The 20,118-nt window shown below is 54.2% G+C and overlaps 1 protein-coding gene across 1 annotated transcript in view; it reads left to right on the plus strand.

Moving 5' to 3' along the window:
- Window positions 1–20,111, plus strand: part of HYDIN (HYDIN, axonemal central pair apparatus protein) — a gene marked incomplete at both ends in the record, with an annotated part of 93,733 nt that extends 73,622 nt beyond the window's left edge. Inside the window, 25 exons of the mRNA XM_010288184.1 lie at window positions 176–368; window positions 1,267–1,375; window positions 1,943–2,203; window positions 2,789–2,931; window positions 3,271–3,489; window positions 4,683–4,843; window positions 5,646–5,758; window positions 7,222–7,468; window positions 8,005–8,217; window positions 8,894–9,032; window positions 9,517–9,682; window positions 10,068–10,215; window positions 11,906–12,113; window positions 12,206–12,427; window positions 12,992–13,161; window positions 13,354–13,552; window positions 13,721–13,879; window positions 14,409–14,689; window positions 15,040–15,259; window positions 15,609–15,821; window positions 17,235–17,398; window positions 17,710–17,860; window positions 18,289–18,519; window positions 19,111–19,335; window positions 19,748–20,111. Of these exons, the coding sequence (XP_010286486.1) occupies window positions 176–368; window positions 1,267–1,375; window positions 1,943–2,203; window positions 2,789–2,931; window positions 3,271–3,489; window positions 4,683–4,843; window positions 5,646–5,758; window positions 7,222–7,468; window positions 8,005–8,217; window positions 8,894–9,032; window positions 9,517–9,682; window positions 10,068–10,215; window positions 11,906–12,113; window positions 12,206–12,427; window positions 12,992–13,161; window positions 13,354–13,552; window positions 13,721–13,879; window positions 14,409–14,689; window positions 15,040–15,259; window positions 15,609–15,821; window positions 17,235–17,398; window positions 17,710–17,860; window positions 18,289–18,519; window positions 19,111–19,335; window positions 19,748–20,111 (4,919 nt within the window). The remainder of the gene's footprint in view (window positions 1–175; window positions 369–1,266; window positions 1,376–1,942; window positions 2,204–2,788; window positions 2,932–3,270; window positions 3,490–4,682; window positions 4,844–5,645; window positions 5,759–7,221; window positions 7,469–8,004; window positions 8,218–8,893; window positions 9,033–9,516; window positions 9,683–10,067; window positions 10,216–11,905; window positions 12,114–12,205; window positions 12,428–12,991; window positions 13,162–13,353; window positions 13,553–13,720; window positions 13,880–14,408; window positions 14,690–15,039; window positions 15,260–15,608; window positions 15,822–17,234; window positions 17,399–17,709; window positions 17,861–18,288; window positions 18,520–19,110; window positions 19,336–19,747) is intronic.
- Between the last annotated feature and the right edge of the window lie 7 nt (window positions 20,112–20,118).

Raw genomic sequence — 20,118 nt, forward strand, 5'->3', positions numbered from 1 at the left:
TGCCGAGCAGATTCCTTGACCGTCTGTAAATGGCCCTGACCTGGCTGGGAGAAGACGTGGGGTGCAGGAGCACCAGCCAGGGAAAACGCAGAGGGTGGCACTCACTTCGTGGCTTGTTAAGTGGGAAACGGGTTTAGTGCCAGCCGTAACAATTTCTCTTCTGCTTCTCCTGCAGCTCTGCAGCAATGAAAGCACAAAGCCTGACCTTCAATATCAGCGGAGATGGGAATCTGCCTCGGGTGACGGTCCTGCGCCCGGTCCTTCACAATAAGAGAGGGAACCCTTTGCTCCTCTTCAAGAAGCTGCTGCTGGGTGATACAGAAAAGCTCCTTCTGGTCCTTCATAACAGTGGCATCGTACCTGCCCAGGTGAGGACCTGCTCAGGGAATGCTCTGCTCTGGGAACAAGCGCTTGTCCCGTGGAGGAAAGGTCCCGGCAGACGTGGCAGAGATGCAGTGACGCACCACAGCGCTATGCGTGCAGCTGAACACCAAACAAAACCCTTTCCTCGTGCTCGGAGCCGCACCGCCGCGGGAGAATAACCCTCTCTGACTTTCTGGGAGATGCTTTGGCAAACCGGTGGGAAGAGTCTCATTTCTCAGACAGATCCCTCTGGGGCAATTCCGCCAGCCCTTCTCTCTTGCCTCTGTCTTCTTTGCAACCACTGCTGCTGTCTCCGCTAGTCTTGACTCACCCTCGGGTTTTCTGCCAGTTACTCTTTCCACTCTGAGCCTCAGTGAACTGCATTGGAATGGGTCTCAGAAATTCTTTTTAAGCCAACAACTGGCTTCTGCTTCCCGGGGAGGGTGTTCCTCTTGAATGTAATTTACTTATTTTTTATGACCAGTCTCTCCTTTTCACTTCAGCACAACACAGTAAAGTTGGTGGGGTATTTTTCCCCCGTCTCCCTTCTCATGCTTTTGGTTCTCATGCGGAAATGTGTCATGTCCTAGTTCCCTTAGGTTGGATTTGATCACATTTTACTGCACTTTAATGAAACTCAGTTGTAGTTTAATTACATTCTACTCATTACTTTCAATACTTTTTGTCCTGTTTGGTTATATTTTAATAATATCCCAATGCCTCTGAAGACTTTTTTTTTTTTTTCTCCTGTCTGATTTCACTTAAACCTTGTGCTAAGAGCTGTGTTTGAAGCGGGGAAGCATGCTGGCTTCCCCGTGCTGGACCAGCAGCAGTACGGTGTTGGTCCACGTGCTGCCCTGTACCCACACCACTGTGGTCATGCTCTGTGTTCCTTTTTTTTAGTTGATGATAGACCTGTTGGATGAAGGGGGAGGTTTCTTCCTGAAAGCCAGGCCCACCACACACTGCATCTACCAAGCTGCGGGCGTGAAGGAGGATTCTCCTGGAGAAGGTAAATTCATGAACGATGAAGTGTGGTCGTCCACGCCAGGAAAATGTGCCCTGCTCATGGCTTGGCCAAGCAGCAGCCAGATGTTAGGTACCGTTTCTTTCCCGGGGCTCTCTGTATGCCTAGTTTTGCACATGGAGTCTTTGCAGGGTTTCCTCCTAGCAAGTTGTAGGAAGTTCTTCTGGATGTGGTGAGTTGATTTGGGGGCACTATCAGCGCTTGAATGGACCGCCTGAGGTCTCTGCTGCATGTGGGTAGTTGCCAGCATGAACGGAAGCAGCCCTTGAGCCCGCAGCTGGCTAACAAAAGCCAAACCCACTCTTCGACTCAGCTTTATGTATGGCAGGAGCTGGCTGATGCAGTTTGAGTGAGAGCTGGGGGTTAACCTGAGGTTGAGACACTGAAGCGGTGATATGCATGGTGGTGTCATAGTTTTGTGAATGTGAACCTGGAACCAGTGGTGGGAGAACCTCTGCTTAGAGACAGCTGGGTTTCAACCTCTTACTCCTCTTATACCCCACAGAAAGATTTCCTCTGGGTCACTTGTCTCTCGTTTCCATTGCTGTGCAGAGAGGAAGCCCCACACTGCTTCTCTGGTCCTGCATCAGGGGGAATTAGCCGAGTTTGACGTGCTTTTCAAACCCATCCTGGCCCAACGTGTGGAAGGGAAGATCCACCTGGCAGTGGTGGACAACCCATATGAAGAGACAAACATTCAGCTGGTGGGCGAAGGCTACGAGGATGATTTCACACTAGATAACATCCATGGACTAGTGGCAGACAGTGAGAAGGAGAACACTGAGGGCAATCTGGAGGAAGACATAATTGAGGGTAAGAGAGGAGAGGCTGCCAAGAAGGAGCAAGGAACGGGAAAATACACATTTCTGCTCCTGTGGCAGTGGCAGGTGTGGTCCAGACTGAGCAGATGGATCTCGTTGCCCTTTGCAGCCTGCAGAGCAGCCACACTTGAGAAGACAAGGGAGGATCCTCTGTCAAGGGGGAAGCGTGTAGGCTAGCAGGGAAGGGTCAGAGATACCAGCGTCCAGCTGAGTATCCCTAAAAGGAGGTCTGCCAGCCCCTGGTGTACTCCGAAGATCGTGTACGGACACGTAATTTGCGTCCTCTATCTAACCAGGCCTGTGCTGTCGCCCACCAGACCCCGTGGTCTGTGAGCGCGCCTGCCACGTGCGCAGAGGCAGCGTGTGCTGTACCGCGTGTCCCTCTGCGCAAACACAGCCACGCAATGAGGTACATGTCAGGGTGTTTCCCTGAAAGCTATAAGCTGGGGAGCTGCATCTCCCGGAGGGAAGGCAGGCTTGGAGCAAGGAGGAGTTGGACACAACATGTGTCTGTGCACGTGAGGGGGGCAGATGGACCTTGCTGCACGCTGAAATCCCTTGCTCTCATTCCTAACAGCTGCCAGAGTGGATCACATCCAGTTTGGGGACTGTCACATCGGGATACCCTACCCCGTGACCTTCACCATCAGCAATCGCAGCAGAGTGGAGGCGATGCGGTTTGAGTGGCTGGCAGGCACCCCATTTCACTTCTCCCCCCAGGTGAGCTTGGACGACTCTGCCTTTTCCCTGCTGCTCAAGTGCTGCCTGACGGGCGCCTGGGAGCTGGCACGGAGTCACCACATACCGGGGAGAGCCCGTTTCAGTGCCACGTAGGAGATGCAGTCCCTGGCTTTGCTGGGGCAGAGCTGTCAGCCCCACAGGAAAAGCTCTGTCTTATGGGAGGTGGCATCTTTTGTACTTTTCTTTATCAAACTTCAGATAAATACACAGTAAAGCGCGGATTCCTGGCACAGCTGCTCACCACATCAATCCCTTTTCCTGCTAGCTCTGCCCCTGCCAGTGATTCCAGTTTGGTCTTGGCTCTCCGATTCTCCCTAGGTGGGACACCTCCATGCTGGCTGTGCGAAGGACATCACGGTGACCTTGAAATCGGACGACACGGTCACCTTCAAAATGCATCCTGTGAAGTGTAAGGTGGCTAGGATCGCCTTCCAGCTGCCACCAGAGCAGGTCACCGACTGGGACGACCGCCTGCGCACCGTCAAGTGGGTGGATGCCACGAGGGGCCCGGCAGCCATGTGGCCTGTGAAGAAGAAGGTAAGAAGCACAATAACAAAAGCTAACCGAGCTTCTACAAAAAGAAGTGCTGATGGCAGCAGACCACTATCACTGCTGGTGAAGCAGCTCCTGCTTCCTCCTGACACCTAATCCATCCGTGCGGTTAACCAGCGGTGCGTTTGAGTGGAAAGGCGGATGCACGGTGACCTGATACACTCACACAAGGTGGGGAAGTCTGTTGACAAGAGACGTTTAGCCACATGCAAACTATCGGTCTCTGCCAAACGCTGAAGTGCTGCAGCCTGTGTTGAGTGGGAAGTCACGTTTTATGATTTTTATGACACTTGGTGGTGGTAAAACCTCTTCTGATTCGGTGCCTTTTCACCAGCAAGCAGTGAAGCCCACTGCGCTCTGTCTCTTGTTTTGAAGAGCGCGATGCTAGAGCTCCTCTGCGTATGCTGGCTAGCCCACCGGCGTGTTGTGGGTGAGCTCTGAGCTCTGCCTTCGCTGATACCGGAGGTTTTGGTTGTGGTCTCTGTGTCATGTGGGATATCTCCTTACAGAGCAGCCCAAGCACTGTACGGCAGTCATGCAGGAGTCCAGAGAAGTATCCTCTCCAGAAACTGGTGCTTTTACATTATGGCCAAACACACTTATCTTGGGTGATAGCTTTTCCCTAGTTTCTGAACCATTCTAAGTCCTGCAAACCAAACTTTTTCCCGTCAGAGCATCAGCAGTTAGAGACTTTCCTAGTGAGTCCTTTCCCATCCCAAAATTCCCATTCCCAGTCCCCACCAGCATGGCTGTTGCCCCACACGTGACATCTGGAAAGCCCTTTCTCCTAAGACAAGAAGGAAAGGGTGCTTTCTAGCTTTGTTCATTCTTGGGGTTCTCCATCCACAGAGCTCCAGCCGAGGAACTTAATCCTAATGTAGAGGCCTGCCAGATTTATAAGGGACCAGGAAAAGGGGTCAGACGCCCTACAGGGACTGATGCCCTGTCGTAGTCTCCGTGGGTGTATTCACAGTCGTGGTGGTGATTGATTGCTTTGATCAGTAGGTAGAAATTAATATTATAGTGGAAGGGTCAAATTTTGTCATCTTTCCAGGGAAATAAATGGGAATGGTCTGTCCTAGCCCCTATATGTGGCTGATTTGGGTGGCCCAAAGGAATCCCTGCTCATTCCAGCTTTCTGGGCTCTGCTCAGTGATTCTTCCTTCTCCTGTTTGGAGGTGATCGAGACAGACCCAGAACCAGCTCACACTGTCCTGGAGAAGAGCAGCCGTGAGGTGGAGCTTTGCCTCAGTGCTGTCGTTGGCTATGCTGAGTTCAAGCTGGATACGGACGTGATTCAGTTCAAGGAGACCTTGCTCTTCCAGACGAGGACGTTCACGTGAGTGCTGGAGGCCGGGCAGGGACCTGCGAGTGGCAGCTGCCTTTGCCCAGGGCTGCCCCGGTGTCTGCTTCCCCGGAGCTGTGCCGTGCGCTCCGGTGGCTTCTGCTTTTCCTTCTGCTCATGGTCCTGTGCCAGCAAAGGTTACACTGGCAGGTTTATTGCTCAGCCACTTAATAAACCTCTTCTAATTCCCAACAGGCTGATCAGCCCTGGAAGGGAGTGCTGCTGCCTTGCTGGTTCTGAGGTTTCAGCTTCCCCACATGTGGACCCGAGTCCCTTCTAGGTCTTTACGTTCAGTCTCGCCTGTCGTTCTTCCCTTTAAACAAATCCTTTATTGTTTCATCCTTTCCAAGACCTGTGTGCTGGGGCCCACATATCTGCACGCAAAGCCAAGCAGGAGATGGTGGCCACCATCCTGCCAAGATGTGCCAGGAGAGGTTCAATTCTGCCATGCCTTTCTGCAGAGAACAGCCATGGTTTTGCTTTCATTGCATGTTGCCTGTCCTCATCTGCTCGAGGATGAGTTTGCAGTCAAGAAAATGTCCAACTGAGACAAAAAGCCCAGAATAAGCCCCTTGGATTAAGTCTCCTGGGCACCATGTCTGCCCTTTCCTCTTCAACTTCCAAACTTTGAAATACTTTGTCTTGAGGCAGCCCAGGGCAGCGATCTCGATGTGGCCTGGGAAGAAGATGCTACTCAGCCTAAAGCAAGGGGTACCAGGAGCCCACTGCACAGTGTTACTGCTTGTTTTGTATTTATTGGACGTTTTTCTTTTTACTCCTCCTTCTTGTTTTTCAGTTTCCAGCTGTGCAATACAGGCAATGTAGCCCTGGAATACGCCTGGATGGCAGCTATGGAGAAGGAAAGGGCAGTGAGCCACACTGGAGAGCTGCTCACACCCAGTCTGGATGGTAAGGCACTGGCTCTGTGGGTAGCTGAGGGCTTGGGGAGAAGCCCATGCCACTTTACCCCAAAACATTGCTTTTTCATCCCAGTCCAGTCATCTACTTTCATCAGCATCGTCCCAGCTGCAGCTGGAGTCTTTCTCCTTGTCCCTCCTCTGCGTTTCAGACCCTCCTACGCGAGTGCTCTGCGCAGGAGCTGAGCCTGGCTCAGGGGAGAGCCACATGCTAGGTCAGGACGGGGAAGGGGGATGTCGGGGCACCTCTTTGGAAAAACTGATGGTGTAACAACGAGTTAGCTGGCCTGCAGTCAGTGTCTGTGTGCAATTCCCCAGTCCAAGGCAAATGCAAAGTCGCTCTCTAAAACTAACCCTCCTAGCTCGGGCGCAGGAGCGTTTGCTGCGGGCACAGACGCCCTCGCAGCAGCTATCGGAGCTCAGCAGCGGGTCACCTGCAGTGACGGGGTTGCGTCCAAGCGCACGGTCTCCTTGGGAGCAGCGTGGTTCTGCGGGGAAGCAGGGCTGGCTGTCCAAGAGGTGCTGGCAGGAACAGGAGTGAGGAGAGCTGTCAGCTCTTGTGTTTCCTAGCACAGGCAGCTTGTCTGACGGTCAAGGTGGGTGACCTCAACCAAAGTCCTTGATGCTCTGAATGTGCTGATGACCCTGCTCTGTGGGTCCTGGTGTTGGCTCTTCCCTGGCACAGGCCACGCTCACGCTGGAGCAGGTCTGCTGGGCTGTCTGGTTGTCGGTTATGAAAGCCTGGCAAAGAGGAAGGAAAAGGCGTGAAGGACAGAGCAGCGCTGTTCCCCAAAACCTTCTCTCCACCAAGAAGAATTCAGTTCTGTAGGCAACAGGGGAGCAGGACTTAACGCTGTCCTTAATGCTAAGCGCTGAGGCTGGCCGTACTGGGGCATGAAACAGCGCTCAGAAACCTTCCCAGATGCTGTAACACAGAAATCTCTACTGTTAGTCCCTGGATATGGTTTGGGAATGAACCTTGGCCGGAAACTGTTCAGCAGCAGAAGTTTGCATCTAGCTACCCCATCGTGGAGAGGGGGAGTTTAAGAGCAGGGAATGAAGCAGCTGGCTTCAGTCCTGGGCCCGTTTAATTTGCTGAAGTAGACATAGCCTTCCTGTCTGTCATCTGAGTATCTTCACAGAGTGATGTTCAGTGGTGTGTTCTGATTCAGGCAGTCCTCTGGGTCTCTGCTGGGCCTTTTCACTGTATTTGCTGTCCCCCACCCCATTCTCCCTCCTGCACTTTCACGCCTGTCCCCAGGACTTTCTGGGATTATGACTTAGCAAGGAGTAACACAGAAGCAAAAAGCAACCTGACCGCTCTCCCTGTTCCTCATCGGGGGACTCCTGAATCCCAGCTCCCTTCTGTCCCCCTGCAGCGGGAGGCAGAGGTGCTGGGAACAGAGAATTTCCTTCTCGGCAGAAGATGTCTTGCTAACCTCTTCATTTCTGCAGGGCATCTTCTGTCCTCCACTTCTGGTGCCACTGTGAAGCTACAGCCTGGCTGTTGTTCGAGCCAGCCAGGCCACGCTCTGGAGCAGGTCTCTTCCTCCTCGAGCTCAGCTCTGAACACCATCAGTGCCACCCCGCTGTTCTCTGTCGAGCCCCGCAGTGGCACCATCGCTGCAGGCCAGGAGCAGCTCTTCCAGATGAAGTTCTCCCCAGTGTACGTGGGGGACTTTGAGAGCCGTATGCTCTGCAGGTAGGAAACATCCAGGCACTTTCCAACTCATGCTACTGATGGATAATTGGGGTATTGCCTCTGACTGGGGGGGGTGGGGTGGACCTGGGGACAGCCAGCCCCAGAGAGGCAGCAGAAACAACCAACGTAGAGGAGCAAAGATGATCATCCAGCCTTGGTAGAAGCAGGTATGGAGACATTGGGAAAAGACATTGGATGAAATATTAAGCTCCTGGAGGGTTGCAAAATCTGGACTGAGAGATCCAGAAAGGCTGGATCAAGGGGCCAGCTGGTCCCTAGCTATGCTTCCTTAGCTGACCAGCACGGCCTCCTTATCTACACAGAAACGCGCGTCCTGCAGTTGGTCTACACCTGACTGTTCACGTTTCTGCCATTTCTGCCATTTCACCTCTGCTGGTCAGCATGGTTCTCTTTGATTTGCTGCTCAGTGCTTGCACGGAGGGAGGATGCAACGCTGTGTGCCGTACAAGGAGACGGCCAAGCAGCTGGCTGTCCAGAGATGTTAGTCTGGTTAATACCAGTCCCTTCTTTTCTAGTATTCCTAACCTGAAGCCAGATCAGAAGGGCCCGGAGGTGGTTGTGAAGGGGAGAAGCCTGATGCCAGCCTTCCACTTGGAACTGGAAGACTCTGACTACATCACTGCAAAAAGGCGCGACCCAGAGTTGTGGGGACCAAAGGGGTCAGCGTTAGATCTCAACACGAGAGTGATTGAGTTTGTAGCAACTGGAGTGCATGGCAAGAACAGCAGGTAGGTGTGTGGGCATAGCTTCTGTTGATGATCTCCTAGACACACCCCTTAACCAGGGACTTCTCCAGCTACTCTTCCAAGCCCCAAGGCATATCTGTGCCTTGTCGGTGATCTCCTGACACTTGGCCACCAGTCTGTTTTGGGGCTGGAACAAGCTGGTCAGTGAAGACCAACTGGCCAATTTTTTGTTCCCTTTGCCCTCTTCTTCAGTAAGGTATGGACCAGTCTGGGAGGACCACATATCCCCAGCCTGTGTTTTGTGGCCAGTGCACCCTTTCTCCCTGTGAAGAGCATCACTGGGGCATTCTTATTCCTTTGAGATACCAGACAGGGTCAGTGAAGGCTGCAACCACAACAGAGAGTACCATCTTCCAAAGGAGTCTTCCTGGACTTGATTTTACCATTTTCACTTGATCTTGCCATTTTAACATGCAAGAGTTTGGCTATATCTTTGCTAATTTCTTTGTCAATAGCCGTAAATACGTAGCCACTTGGGGAAACAAACAGGACCCCTTGAAAGCAGGTGAGACGTTTGTGCTCCCAGCATTGTTCCCCTGTACCAAATAACTCCTTCCGGATGGTGTCCAGGACTGGCAGTGTCTGATGTCTGCTACAGGATAGAGTCAATAACGTCCCAACGCCACCTTAGTAGTCCTTTTTGCTTTTGTGTGCCCAGGACCTTCACGGTTATGAACCCAACTGGTTCCGCGTATTCATTCCGGTGGACTTGCCAAGACCCTGAAGCCCCACTGGAACAGATGGCTTTCTTCTGCCTCACAGAGAGAGGTCAGATCCAGCCAGGGAAGAAAGCAGAGGTGGGTGCAGAAAATGAAGAAGGTGGGTCCAGTACACACGTATGCCAGTTTGACACCGGCTGTGCCTACGCTTACTGGGTGTCCCATCTCACCGTGAGCTTGCCGAGACCATGAAGAAATCCTTGAGTGCAGTCTAAATAAACTGGCAGATGAACCTGTTCTCACCCTGTACCCCACGTCTGTCCCCGTCCCCTGGAGGTATTTAAAAGACACCTAGACGTGGCGCTTAGGGATGTGGTTTAGTGGTGGACTTGGCAGTGCTGGGTTGATGGTTGGACTCGATGATCTTAAAAGTCTTTTCCAACCTAAACGATTCTATGATCTGCTGAGCTTTTGGGCCGTAAGTGGCACAGCAGCCTATCTCTGAGCTCACAGCAGCGTAGGGTGAAGGTTCCTGGGGTTTCTTGGTGGTATAGACTGCACCCCTCTCCCCTTACCCTGCCAAGGGCAGCAACTTTCCTTCATTTGCCTCTTTCTCCCCCAGATGAAGTTTGAATTCATCCCCCGGCACCTGGACATCACAGAATCATTCTGGGTCTTTACAATCCCTGAGCAGAGCATTTCAGTCCCGTTCCTGTTGGTGGGCAACGCCACCGACCCGCTAGTGACTCTGGACAGATCCCACCTCAACTTCCACTTGCTGTTAATCGGTGAGCACCGTGGTTTTATACCTTACACCCTCAGATGTGGACCACTCAGGTGGCCCAGCAGTCCTGTTGTTCCAAGGAAGCTGGAAATGGAAACGGGCACTTGTGAGCAGATCAGCTAGCTCCTGGTACCCAAGCGTACGAGGGTGAGGAAGGGGAAAGGAGGAAGGCATGTGTTAGGGACAAGGCACATAGTTGAGGCTGTTTCCAAGAGGGGATTTGGGGGTCATGCAGGGGAGCCCAAGGGGTCACAAGTACTTTTCCACATTGGCATCCTGAGCATGCTGTGCTGCAAGCAGTGCTCATCGCTGCAAGTTGCCACTGGACTCGCCAGCAGCCATGGTCCAGTGGCCAAAGGTTTTCAGCAGCTGCTTTCTCCTCTCCCCAGGGCACGAGGTACACCAGACTATCTATATGATCAACAGTGAGAAGGAAGCCTTCAGCTTTGCTTTCAGAGAAAGCTCCCTCTTCTCAGAGGGATGCAACGCTTCCGTGAAAGTAGAGCCCCTGGAAGGCTCCATCGCTCCTCTTTCAAGGTAACAGAGCTCACAGGCCAGGTTCCCTCTCCTGCATGCCAAACGTTGCACTGTCATTTTTGCTTTGGAGGCTTTCTCCCCTCTGTGGTCGCCAGGTGAGTCTCAGCAACAGCGTACGTCTGCCTTGCTTCGTTCCTTCCCAACAGGGACACCATGAAACCGCAGGTTTCTCCATAAAGTGTCTGTGCCCAAGTTACCCTGGTCTTCTGGGCCCCCTTCCTGGAGAAATTCAGGCTTTCGATCTTCTAGTTTTGATGACAAAAGCATGTTTAGGGGTTTTAACCCTGTGATCCCTCTGAGCCAGCAGCCCCAAGACCCTTGCAGGTCTTCTCTCTCCTCTGTGTGACGGAGCCCACCACGCGTGGTCTGGCACAGCCGCTGAGGGCAACAAAGCACGCGAGCAGCACTGCAGGCAGCATTTAAGCCCATCGCGGGGGACAGCAAGCTTACACAACTAGCTGTGTTTTGCAGGGTCACCTGCCAGAAAAAGGCTCCTCTTTTCTTGTAAACTGCAGCCCTGACTTGTGATCAGACACGATTATGAGTCTGAGCAGTATAACGGGTCACCAGCCCATCTGCTGATCCACTGTGGGTGTCCTGGTGCCCACGTGGAGCCTGCCTGGGTGTCAGGAGAGCGCATTAGCTCCAGGCAGCTTTGCTATAGCTTAGAAGATGCTGAATTTTGGCTTGCCACAGGGTGGCAAGAGCATCCCGAATCAGTGACTGTGGCTCACCTGAGAAGCTGTAATTCTTTAAATCTCTGTAGTTTAGTTGTGTTTGATCATGTACCCAGAAATGAGAATGTTTCCAGGGATGGGGCATCTGCCACCTCTCTGGGCAACCTGGGCCAGGGTTCCACCACCCTCAACATGAAAAATGTCTTCCTTAGATCTACTCTCAACCTCTCCTCTTTCAGTTTAAAACCATCACCCCTTGTCCTATCGCTACAGGCCCTGCTAAAATGTCTGTCCCCATCTTTCTTATCAGCCCCCTCTCAGCCCTGGCAGCTGCAGGGAGGGCTCCCCCGAGCCTTCTCTGCCCGGAGCCTTCTCTGCCCCAGGCTGAGCCCCCCCAGCTCTCCCAGCCTGTCCTCCTAGCAGAGCTGTTCCAGCCCTCAGAGCATTGCTGGGGCCTCCTCTGGCCCCGCTCCAGCAGGTCCATGTCTCTCCTGTGCTGAGGGCTCCAGAGCTGGACGCAGCACTGCGGGGGGGGCGATTACCCACCAAAATTCCACAGAGGCAGTTTGGTGGTACCCACATTGTACTGCTGTCATGGGAGCTGGATGATTCCTCTTTGCAAAGAGGGTGTTACCCTCCCTGGCCTATAGATCGGAGAGATTGAGGGTCTATGAGTCCTCTCCTCTGTGTTTGGGACAGAAGTAGGGTCTGAAGCCGATGCTGCCCCATAGCACATGGGTAGGGCAGTGAGGTCAGGTTAGCTCAGGGTTTGCTGCCTTGTTGTTGTATCCTCTGCCATTCCATTGCATGGGATCACCATACCCTAAACAGGTTTCACCACGGCTTGCTCCGTAGTGGAAAGCCCTGGAAGCGCAGTGTGCTGTTCCCGGTTTCTCCCAGGCCTGGGGTCTCAGCACAGCCATTGCAGAGCTGCTCTTCCGTAGAGCAGGCCATGTGGGGCCAAGAAAGCTAAGAGACAGTGAACGGAGCAAAAAGGGGTGGTCTTTCCCCAGGTGTCCTGTTACAGTCATCTTCACACCAACGCTAGAAGGAGAGATGGTCTTCAACCTCAAGTGCGATGTCAAGAGGAAGACCCAGCCCCTCTCCTTGAATATCAAGGCCACCGGCTACAGCATGAATGTGGCTGTCAGGTGTGAGGACGGCGACGGCTGCGTCACTGAGCTCAACGCACAGGAGGTCAACGTCATTGATTTCAAGGAGGTGAGCAGCACTGGTTCCCTGAACTGTTTGCCCCACAAAGCCCTGCAAGATAACTTAACTGACCCCACGTCCTCGCCGCCTCCTCCCCACAGGTACAGCTAAACGAGAACGTCAAGCGCATCTTCAGCATTCGCAATAACGGCAAGTTCAGCTTCACCTTCTCGTGGGAACTGAGCGGTCCTGCAGCCCGTAAGCAGGTTCTTACCGTCACCCCTCAAACGGGCACCGTGCAAGTGGAAGGGAGAGCAGAGACCCAGCTGGCTTTTCACCCACAGAAGATGTGCTCTTTAAAGGACATAGAGCTGACGCTGCAGGTGAGGCACCAGCAGTTAATATGGGACCTTCACCTTCTCTACGCAGCATCTTGGCAACGGGAGCCCAGAGCTAGGGGTGAGCTCCATCACTAAGAGCCTGAACAAGGCAAAGAGGCTCCTGCTGCTGGAATAAAGAGCCTGACAGCTTCTGAATAGAATATTTTAATAAGTGCTTATCCAGGACCACTTTGGGAAGCACTTTTGTGGCAGGGCATATCCCCCTCTGCCCTCTTTGCCCCCACTTTTGGGTAGGGGGGATGGGGAACGACCCAGATGTGCCCAGGGGTGGAGCAGTTTCTCCTTGCTAGGCCCCTCCTGAGTCGGGTCCCACAGCTCAGAAAGGTCTTGCCAGTACATGGCTGCGCAAAGCAGGGATGTGACTCTCCAAAAACCTTTCAGACCAAGCCTTCCACCTTCTATTTCCATTCTGGCATCCTTTTGGCACTTGCTTTTCCTTGCTGCCATTGCAGTCAGCTGTCCTTATCCTCTTCCTCAGCCCTCTCTGGTGATTGCAGTTGTAATTCCCGTCTCTTCAGCTGGCTCATGTGTCTTTCATCCCGCCAGATCAGCAAGGGTCCCAAGTTTACCTGCATGTTCCTGGCCACCGTGGTAGTGCCCACCGTCCACTTTTCCACCACTAGACTCAACTTTGGAGCCTGCTTCATCTACCATGCTGGGATGCCACCTGCCCAGCAGACCCTTGTCATCACAAACAAGGCAGACAAGGATATGAGGTAGGCTGCCTCCGCACACTCCTTTGACCCTTGCTTAGCACACACCTGCTCCATGTCATCCTCATCGCTGTGGGTGACATCCTGAAGATGCCAGGCGAGGAGACAGGAGAGCCCCAAGTAGCCTCGATGTTGTTGTCTGAGCACATGCAACCTTGTGACACCTCTGCTCCTCTTTGCTGTGCTTTCTGCCAGTTTGAACTGCCTGTTCACCAGCACCGCGCACCTGGTAGTGGACTTCCCAGGGTACATCCTACGCCCAAGAGGGACGGTGGAGGTGCCCATCACATTCTATCCCAGAGAGGTTGCATCTTACCATGAGCTCATCCCTTTTGAAATCAATGGTCTTTGCCAGCAGACTGTTGAGGTGCGAGGCAGGGGCACGGAAATGAAGGTGAGATGAAATCCAAATCCTAAAACTCCAGGTGGCAGGCAGCCAGCATGGCTCTCATTTTCCCCATCTCTTCCCCAGCTTACTATGTTTTGGTTTTCTGCCACGAGGGTGGCAGAAAACTTGTTCACCGCCTTTTCTTTCTCTCTATATTAATCCGTCCTGCCTCAGGTTGACGTTGTGGAACCACAAGGAAAGGTGGTAAAGCTAGGAGCCCTCTCCATCGGACAGATGGTGAAGAAGTTTGTCACCATAGCAAACAACAGTGCTGCCCCTCTCACTTTCAAGCTCAGTCTCATGTCCAACATGCCAGAGCTGCAAGAAGCTGGGGTAAGGCCTCTTTCGTCTCTGGAGAGCACTTTGGTGTGCCTGCACCTCTCTGGGTAGGAGCTAGTAGCTAATTACAGTTGTATGCTGTCCTATCCTCCCTGCTGGGACTGCTCTACCAGCAGATACTTGCAATGTGAATGCCTCACCTGAGCAGGGTGTCAGGACTCCCCTAACAGCCGTAAGTGAGAAGGTGGTACAATTCCCCTGACCTGTTTTAGACACGTACGTTAGGACGCAGCTGTGTATTTTAGATCCAGAAAGGTAAAGGAGGCAAGTGAATCTTTAAGAGTTACAGCTCTGTTGGAGCTTACATGAAATTACTGTAGAAGAGGTAGTCCAGCTCGCCATGGCCGGGTGGACATGTCACAGGAAAACACCTTTGGTTCCTAGGAATGTGTATGAGGGAACGAGTGGGATTGGGGCAACGTTGGTGGGGACGGAACAGGAATTGGAAGACTCTTCTCTGACTGTAGTGATGGAGGATTCACAGCTCGGTTGCCAGATGAAGTATTCTCATTTCTTTGGGCAGGTTCTGTGCTTGAACCCCATCAACGAACTGAGTCTGAAGCCCAAAGGAGACACCTGTAGAGTGGAGGTGACCTTCTCCCCAAAACGCCGCATCCAGCCATTCACCGAAGAAGTGATGTTGGAGTGCAACGGCCTGGTGCGCTCCCTCTTCATGGTGCGGGGCTCCTGCCAGGGCATCCACGTGAGCTTGGACCAGGAACACCTCAGTTTTGGAGCGGTGATGCAGCAGAGCTACACGTCCCAGCGCATCATCATGCAGAACACGGGCGACATAGGAGTGAAGTAATGCAAAACCCTGTTCTCTCTGAGGGCTAAGAGCTTGGGTGAGGGTCAGATGGGGTTGTAGCTTGCCCAGATAGTTCCCCTCTGCTTTTCCATCCCAGTGGAGAGCTGTGCAGCCAAGGCTGTGCAGTTAGGCCCTGGAAGCTAGCAAGAGATAAAACGGAAAGCTTCTTTATAGATGGGTGCAGTCGAATCCTGCCCAACCTGAAGCCTTGTTGCCGGGTGGCTCAGCATCGTGCCTGAGATCTGGTGGAAAAGCCCACAAGAGGCTTAGAAACAGCACACTGCGTTCGCAGCCTCCCAGTTGCTAATCCTTCCTTCCTGTCCTTCCTTGTGCTTTCCTTGGCAAGGTTTAGGTGGGACACCGAGAGCTTCAAGCCAGACTTCTCCATCAGCCCCACGAAGGGTTACATCTCCCCAGGAATGGATGTCCCCTTCGTTGTGACCTTCCGCCCCTCTAAGCTGAGCCATGCTATCCAGTACGAGGGCCTGCAGTGCTTCATCCAGGGCAGTGAGCCGCTCCGGCTTACGCTGGCAGGATGCTGCATGGAGACCCCCGTGACCAAAGAGGTAACCGGAGCAGGGACACAATGGGTCCCCCCTTACCCCACCATTTGCACCGCATCTCTTCCCTGGGCAGGGACTGGAGGACACTTGCATGCATAGACTCACTCCTGCCACTCATCCTGCCTGCATATCCCAGAGAGCTGAGAAAATGGCTAGGCAGGATTCCCAACATTTCTTCCCAACAAACAACTTGATTTACTCCAAAAGCTCTGTCCCAAATGGAGATGTTGCATGTGATAAGGAAAAGCCACTCCCTGTGCTCCAGGTCCTGGCATAGACCTAGTCAGAGTCTGAGAAGAGTGGAAATGGTTCCTTGGTACGACCAAGCAGCCTCTGTGCTCCTCTGTTGCAGACGCTGACTTTTGTGTGCGATGTACGCGAGAAGCAAAGCCAGACCATCCTCCTGTCCAACCCGAGCAATGAGGCCTGCACCGTGCAACCTGTCATTGAGGGGGAACACTGGAAGGGCCCTGAATTTTTCCATCTAGAGGCAAATCAACAAAAAAAGCCCTACAAGATCACTTACAAACCCCTAACCATGAGCTCTGAGAGTAAGAAGCATCAGGTATGTGAGCTGTGCCAGCATGCAGACCCTCAGTTGTGTGACCCTCATAGCTTACCCTGCATTGAGCAGGAGGTTGGACGAGATGACCTTCAGAGGTCCTGTCCAAGCTGAAATTGTCCTGTGATCTGTGTTGGAAGCTGAGTTTCTTGGTGGGTAGAGGCCGGGCATAGGGCAAGTGCAGGTGGGAAGTCTGCACTGACCACTAAACATACTGGAGCAGCTAGCCTAAAAAGCCAGGTTGTGTGAAGGTCCAGGAAATAAAGTTTGTTCTGTGCAGCTCCTGGTGCCTGCCTGTGCAGCCCAGGGGGGGCTCAGAGACCCCCGTGCTCAGCCCTGTGGGCTGCACGGGCCCCCCAAGCCCTGGGCACAGCCACTCCTGCCAGCACTGCCCCGCTGGGGTCCTTCTGCAACATGCAGGGAGCCAGTGGGGCGAAGCTGCCCTGCCATTTCTTGATGTGCCCTGGCCGTGGAGCAGTTGGGTGGGAAGTGACACAGAGCGCTCTCTTGACATCACCTTCAGGAGCCTGGGAAAGAGCCCTTCCCGCAGGTCTCGGGCAGGGCAGATGGGGGTGACTGGCCCCTCTGTTTCCATGGGCAGTATTTTGTGAGACAGACCAGGAACAAGCTTTTAAATCAAGGGGGTCACTTCAGAAGGGCTCTGGGATGCTGGAGCTGCTGGGGTCCTTCTCCCGCTCCAGCTGACCTCACACTGTGCCGGAATTTAGGCCAGAGTGGAGGCCAGACACTTCTGGGCTCAGTCTGCAGGGTGCTCAGCAGATCTGTGCCCTGTAGGTTGCATGTGCTCAGTATCTCTTTAAGGTACAGCCTTGCATGAAGGGTCCTGCAGTTTTCAGCTGCTCTGGAGGCAGGAGATGCCACAGGCAGGTGGCTGTGGCCCACTGCCACCCAAAATGAGTACTGGTATGAGCTTTTCATGGCCCGCCCTGGCTGGCAGGACGCTGCCAGGCTAGCTTACAGGCTGCTCGCTTGGCAATAAGGTTGGGGCTAATCCCAGCAGTGCTGGGGCAGCCGAGCTTAGCAGAGACTGCCACCCCCTTCCCACGGCTGTCCCCACCCCAGCACAGGGCTGGCAGCTGATGTGCCAGGTTAGTAAGGCGAGTGAAGGAGCATTAGAATGGACAGACCAGCTCTGCTGCAGGGCCTGTGTTTCCTTGCTTTGCCCAGACGGGCTGCCTCTGTGTCCTGTGGCTGTGCCAGCCCGAGCAGGTATGATGCTGCCATCTCCACCTGCGCAGGGGACACAGGTCTGTGGTCACAGCTCTGCCAGCTGGACCCGCTCAAAGCTGCTCAAGTAGCAGCCTGAGACATGGGACTGTCCAGGTGTGCTCGAGAGCCAGTAACTGGGCCAGATGGAGAGCAGGAGAGCTCACTTACCCTATTTCTTGTCTCTAGGGCTCCATCTTCTTCCCATTGCCGGATGGGACAGGCTTGTACTACCTCCTGCAAGGGACTGCTGAGGCCCCAAAGTGTTCAGGGACCGTTTTCCGGCAGGTACCATGTAGGACTTCCTACACTGAGCTCATCCCTGTCTCCAACTGGCTGAACAGGCCACAGAGGTGAGTCCAGCCTGGAAAGTCTCATCTCATCACCAATCCCTGCAGCAGTGCGAGGAAGGGCTTCCCACTGCCTGGAAGCTCCTTCCGGCAAGCTTTTCACTCTCCTTGGCCATTTCTGGCCGTAGGTGTCTGCGATCGCACCTTCTGCCTATGCAGACCCATCCTGCAGGGCTTTCCTGCAAGGCAGATGAGAGCTGGCTCTCTCTGCCCAAGGCATGGAGGATGAGAGGGGCTGTGGTGTACCCTCACACAATGGGCATCCTATGGGAGTCCTTCCTGTTGACCTCCACTTGTATCCTTCTCACCCGCAGGTTCCTTGTGATAGCGGACATACTCAAACCAGAGAACATGGAAAGCAGTTCTGTGCTGCAGGGCCTGGAGTACATTGATGTTCCGGGCTCTGCCAAGAAGGACTACAAGCTCACGTTCCTCTCCTACAAGGAAGGAGTCTTTACCACAATGGTAAGGGTGGACACCGGGCTGTGGGGCCCTGCCAGGAGCTGTTGGCTCACTGAGAAGCTACACGCCTGTCTTCATCCCTCCACGTGCCCACTGGTGGGAATTGTAGGTGTCCTAGGTGGGTACTGAACAGCAGGCACCTCTTTACACACCCCACTTACATGTCAGCCTCTCTGTGAGGGTCCCACTAGGGGGCTGCTAAGCACAGGCGGGTCAGGACATTGGTGAGCTGGAAGCCATGGGCAATTGGGAGGCTGCGACATGGAAATACCACATGTGCTTTCCCCGGTCTTGCGCTCTTCCTAGGTGGCTGCTTACACCCATTCTTGGAAGTAGGGTGCTGAGCGTGGGGGGCTCTCTGGGCTGGCTTTGCACAGCTGGTGTATTTTTATGTGCAGAATGACCAGTGCTTCCCTTTTTCTCTGATTCAGGTGACCTTCCTCAACGAGGTGACAGAGGAGTACTTGTTCTACATGGTGACTTTCAAGGCCACCACACCGGGACCCATCAGCACTGTTGAAATGACCACCGCTGTTCGGCAGAGAGTGTCTTCCAGTGTCAAGGTGGACAACCCGCTGGCTGTCCCGGTGACGTTTGCCATAGATTGCAAAGTGCCTGACGTCAGCGTTCCCCCACATTTCACCGTTCCTGCACAGTCGGAGGTAGGAGCAAAGCTCATCCAGTACCTTCTCTCCCTGCAGCCTTTCTGGGAGGAGGTGAGGGTGATGGCCTCCATGAACCATCTGGGGCTGCTTTCCCAGGGGCGACAGCTCCCACCTGCTAATAATCTGAAGAGGAAGCAGTGTGTGAGAATGTCCTCGGTGGGAGCCGCCCTGTGCTGGTGGAGTCTGCCACACTACCCCTGGTGATATGCTCCCACCAGGCCTCACGTGGCAGGTCCTTGTGCCACATGCTCCTTATCTAGCCTGGGTATTTCCAGTTTAGAGTGGCTGCAGGGCTTGCCTCGCCCCACTGGCAGGGTGTTTGCAGCCGGGGTTGGTGGGAGGTGGTGTGTGCCCTGGGGCGTTTTAGGGTGGGAAGCTTCTGGGATAGTGCTGGAGGGCTGTTGGGGATGGGTCCCCCAAGTGAACTGTCCCTCACGTGCAGCAGGGCTGTGACCCAAGGAGAAGGAGTTTGAAGCTGGGCTGCCTTCCAGCACTGCGTGAGCACACCGGGGACCGATTTTCCCCATCCTGGGCCCTGCCTTCCCCCTCTCTGCCTGACCTGGTGGCTTTTCCTTTTGTTCCTCCCAGGCCGACCTTGTCTTTGAGTACCAGCCCCTGAAAATGGGTGAGAGCACTGGGCACCTGGTGCTCCAGAGCAGCGACTTGGGCTCTTTCTACTACAACCTGCACCTGAAAGCCACCGTGAGCAGGCCTGAGAAGCCCCTCTACTTCTGCACCACGCTGGGCTCCAGTCAGACCATCACCACCAAAATCATGAATTATGGCCGGCAGAAGACAGACTACCTCCTCCAGGTGACCCCAGCCTGCCCTGTGTTCTTGCGGGGAGATCTCTGTTGAGGGATCTTGCCCCTCTAGCTTGGCCTGGCACAGCTGTGGTTGAGCCCAGGGGTCTTCCTACCAGCGCTGGGTCTGTCTCCAGCTGGACTCTCCTCACTCGCAGACCCCTCTCTGCCACCCCTGTTGGAGCTGTTGTTGCAGGTCCAATGGCACCTGGACTTCCACGTTTACTGCCAGAGCTGGGGTTTAAGTTCTCCCAGGGTTTGGGTGCGGGGTTGTACCTGCTGGGCACGTTGGGGCAGACCCTATGGCCGTCCCCCAAGGGCTATGGTGTGGGGTGCGAGGGGTTCAGGTGCAGGGAAGGGTCCCCAGCCGGCACAATGCTTTTGTGTGACCGCCCTCCATCGTCTCTTCTCTCCCTGTGCAGACCAACTGTGCCGACTTCCAGACAGAGAAAACCATCAGCATGGCTGCTGCCGGCCCGGGGGGTGCGGAGGTGAGCCTGGAGGTGACCTACGAGCCCTGCCAGCTGGGCGAAGCCAGAGCCACGCTGCAGCTCTCCTCCCAGCTTGGGGTGGAGTACAGCATCCCTCTCTTCGGCCTCGCGCTCCCACCCAAGCCCCAGGGACCCTTCCCCATCCAGGCTGGCGGCACCACCTCCATCCCCTTCAAAAACATCTTCCTGCAGCCCATGGCCTTCCAGTATAGGGTGGAGCACCCGGCCTTTGCCATCAGGGCCCCCGAGAGCTTGTGTGCCAAGAAGACCGCCTTCATCACCGTCTCCTTCGAGGGCGGCCC

Source organism: Phaethon lepturus, unplaced genomic scaffold (genome assembly GCF_000687285.1).
Source record: "Phaethon lepturus isolate BGI_N335 unplaced genomic scaffold, ASM68728v1 scaffold18665, whole genome shotgun sequence".
NCBI lineage: Eukaryota > Metazoa > Chordata > Aves > Phaethontiformes > Phaethontidae > Phaethon > Phaethon lepturus.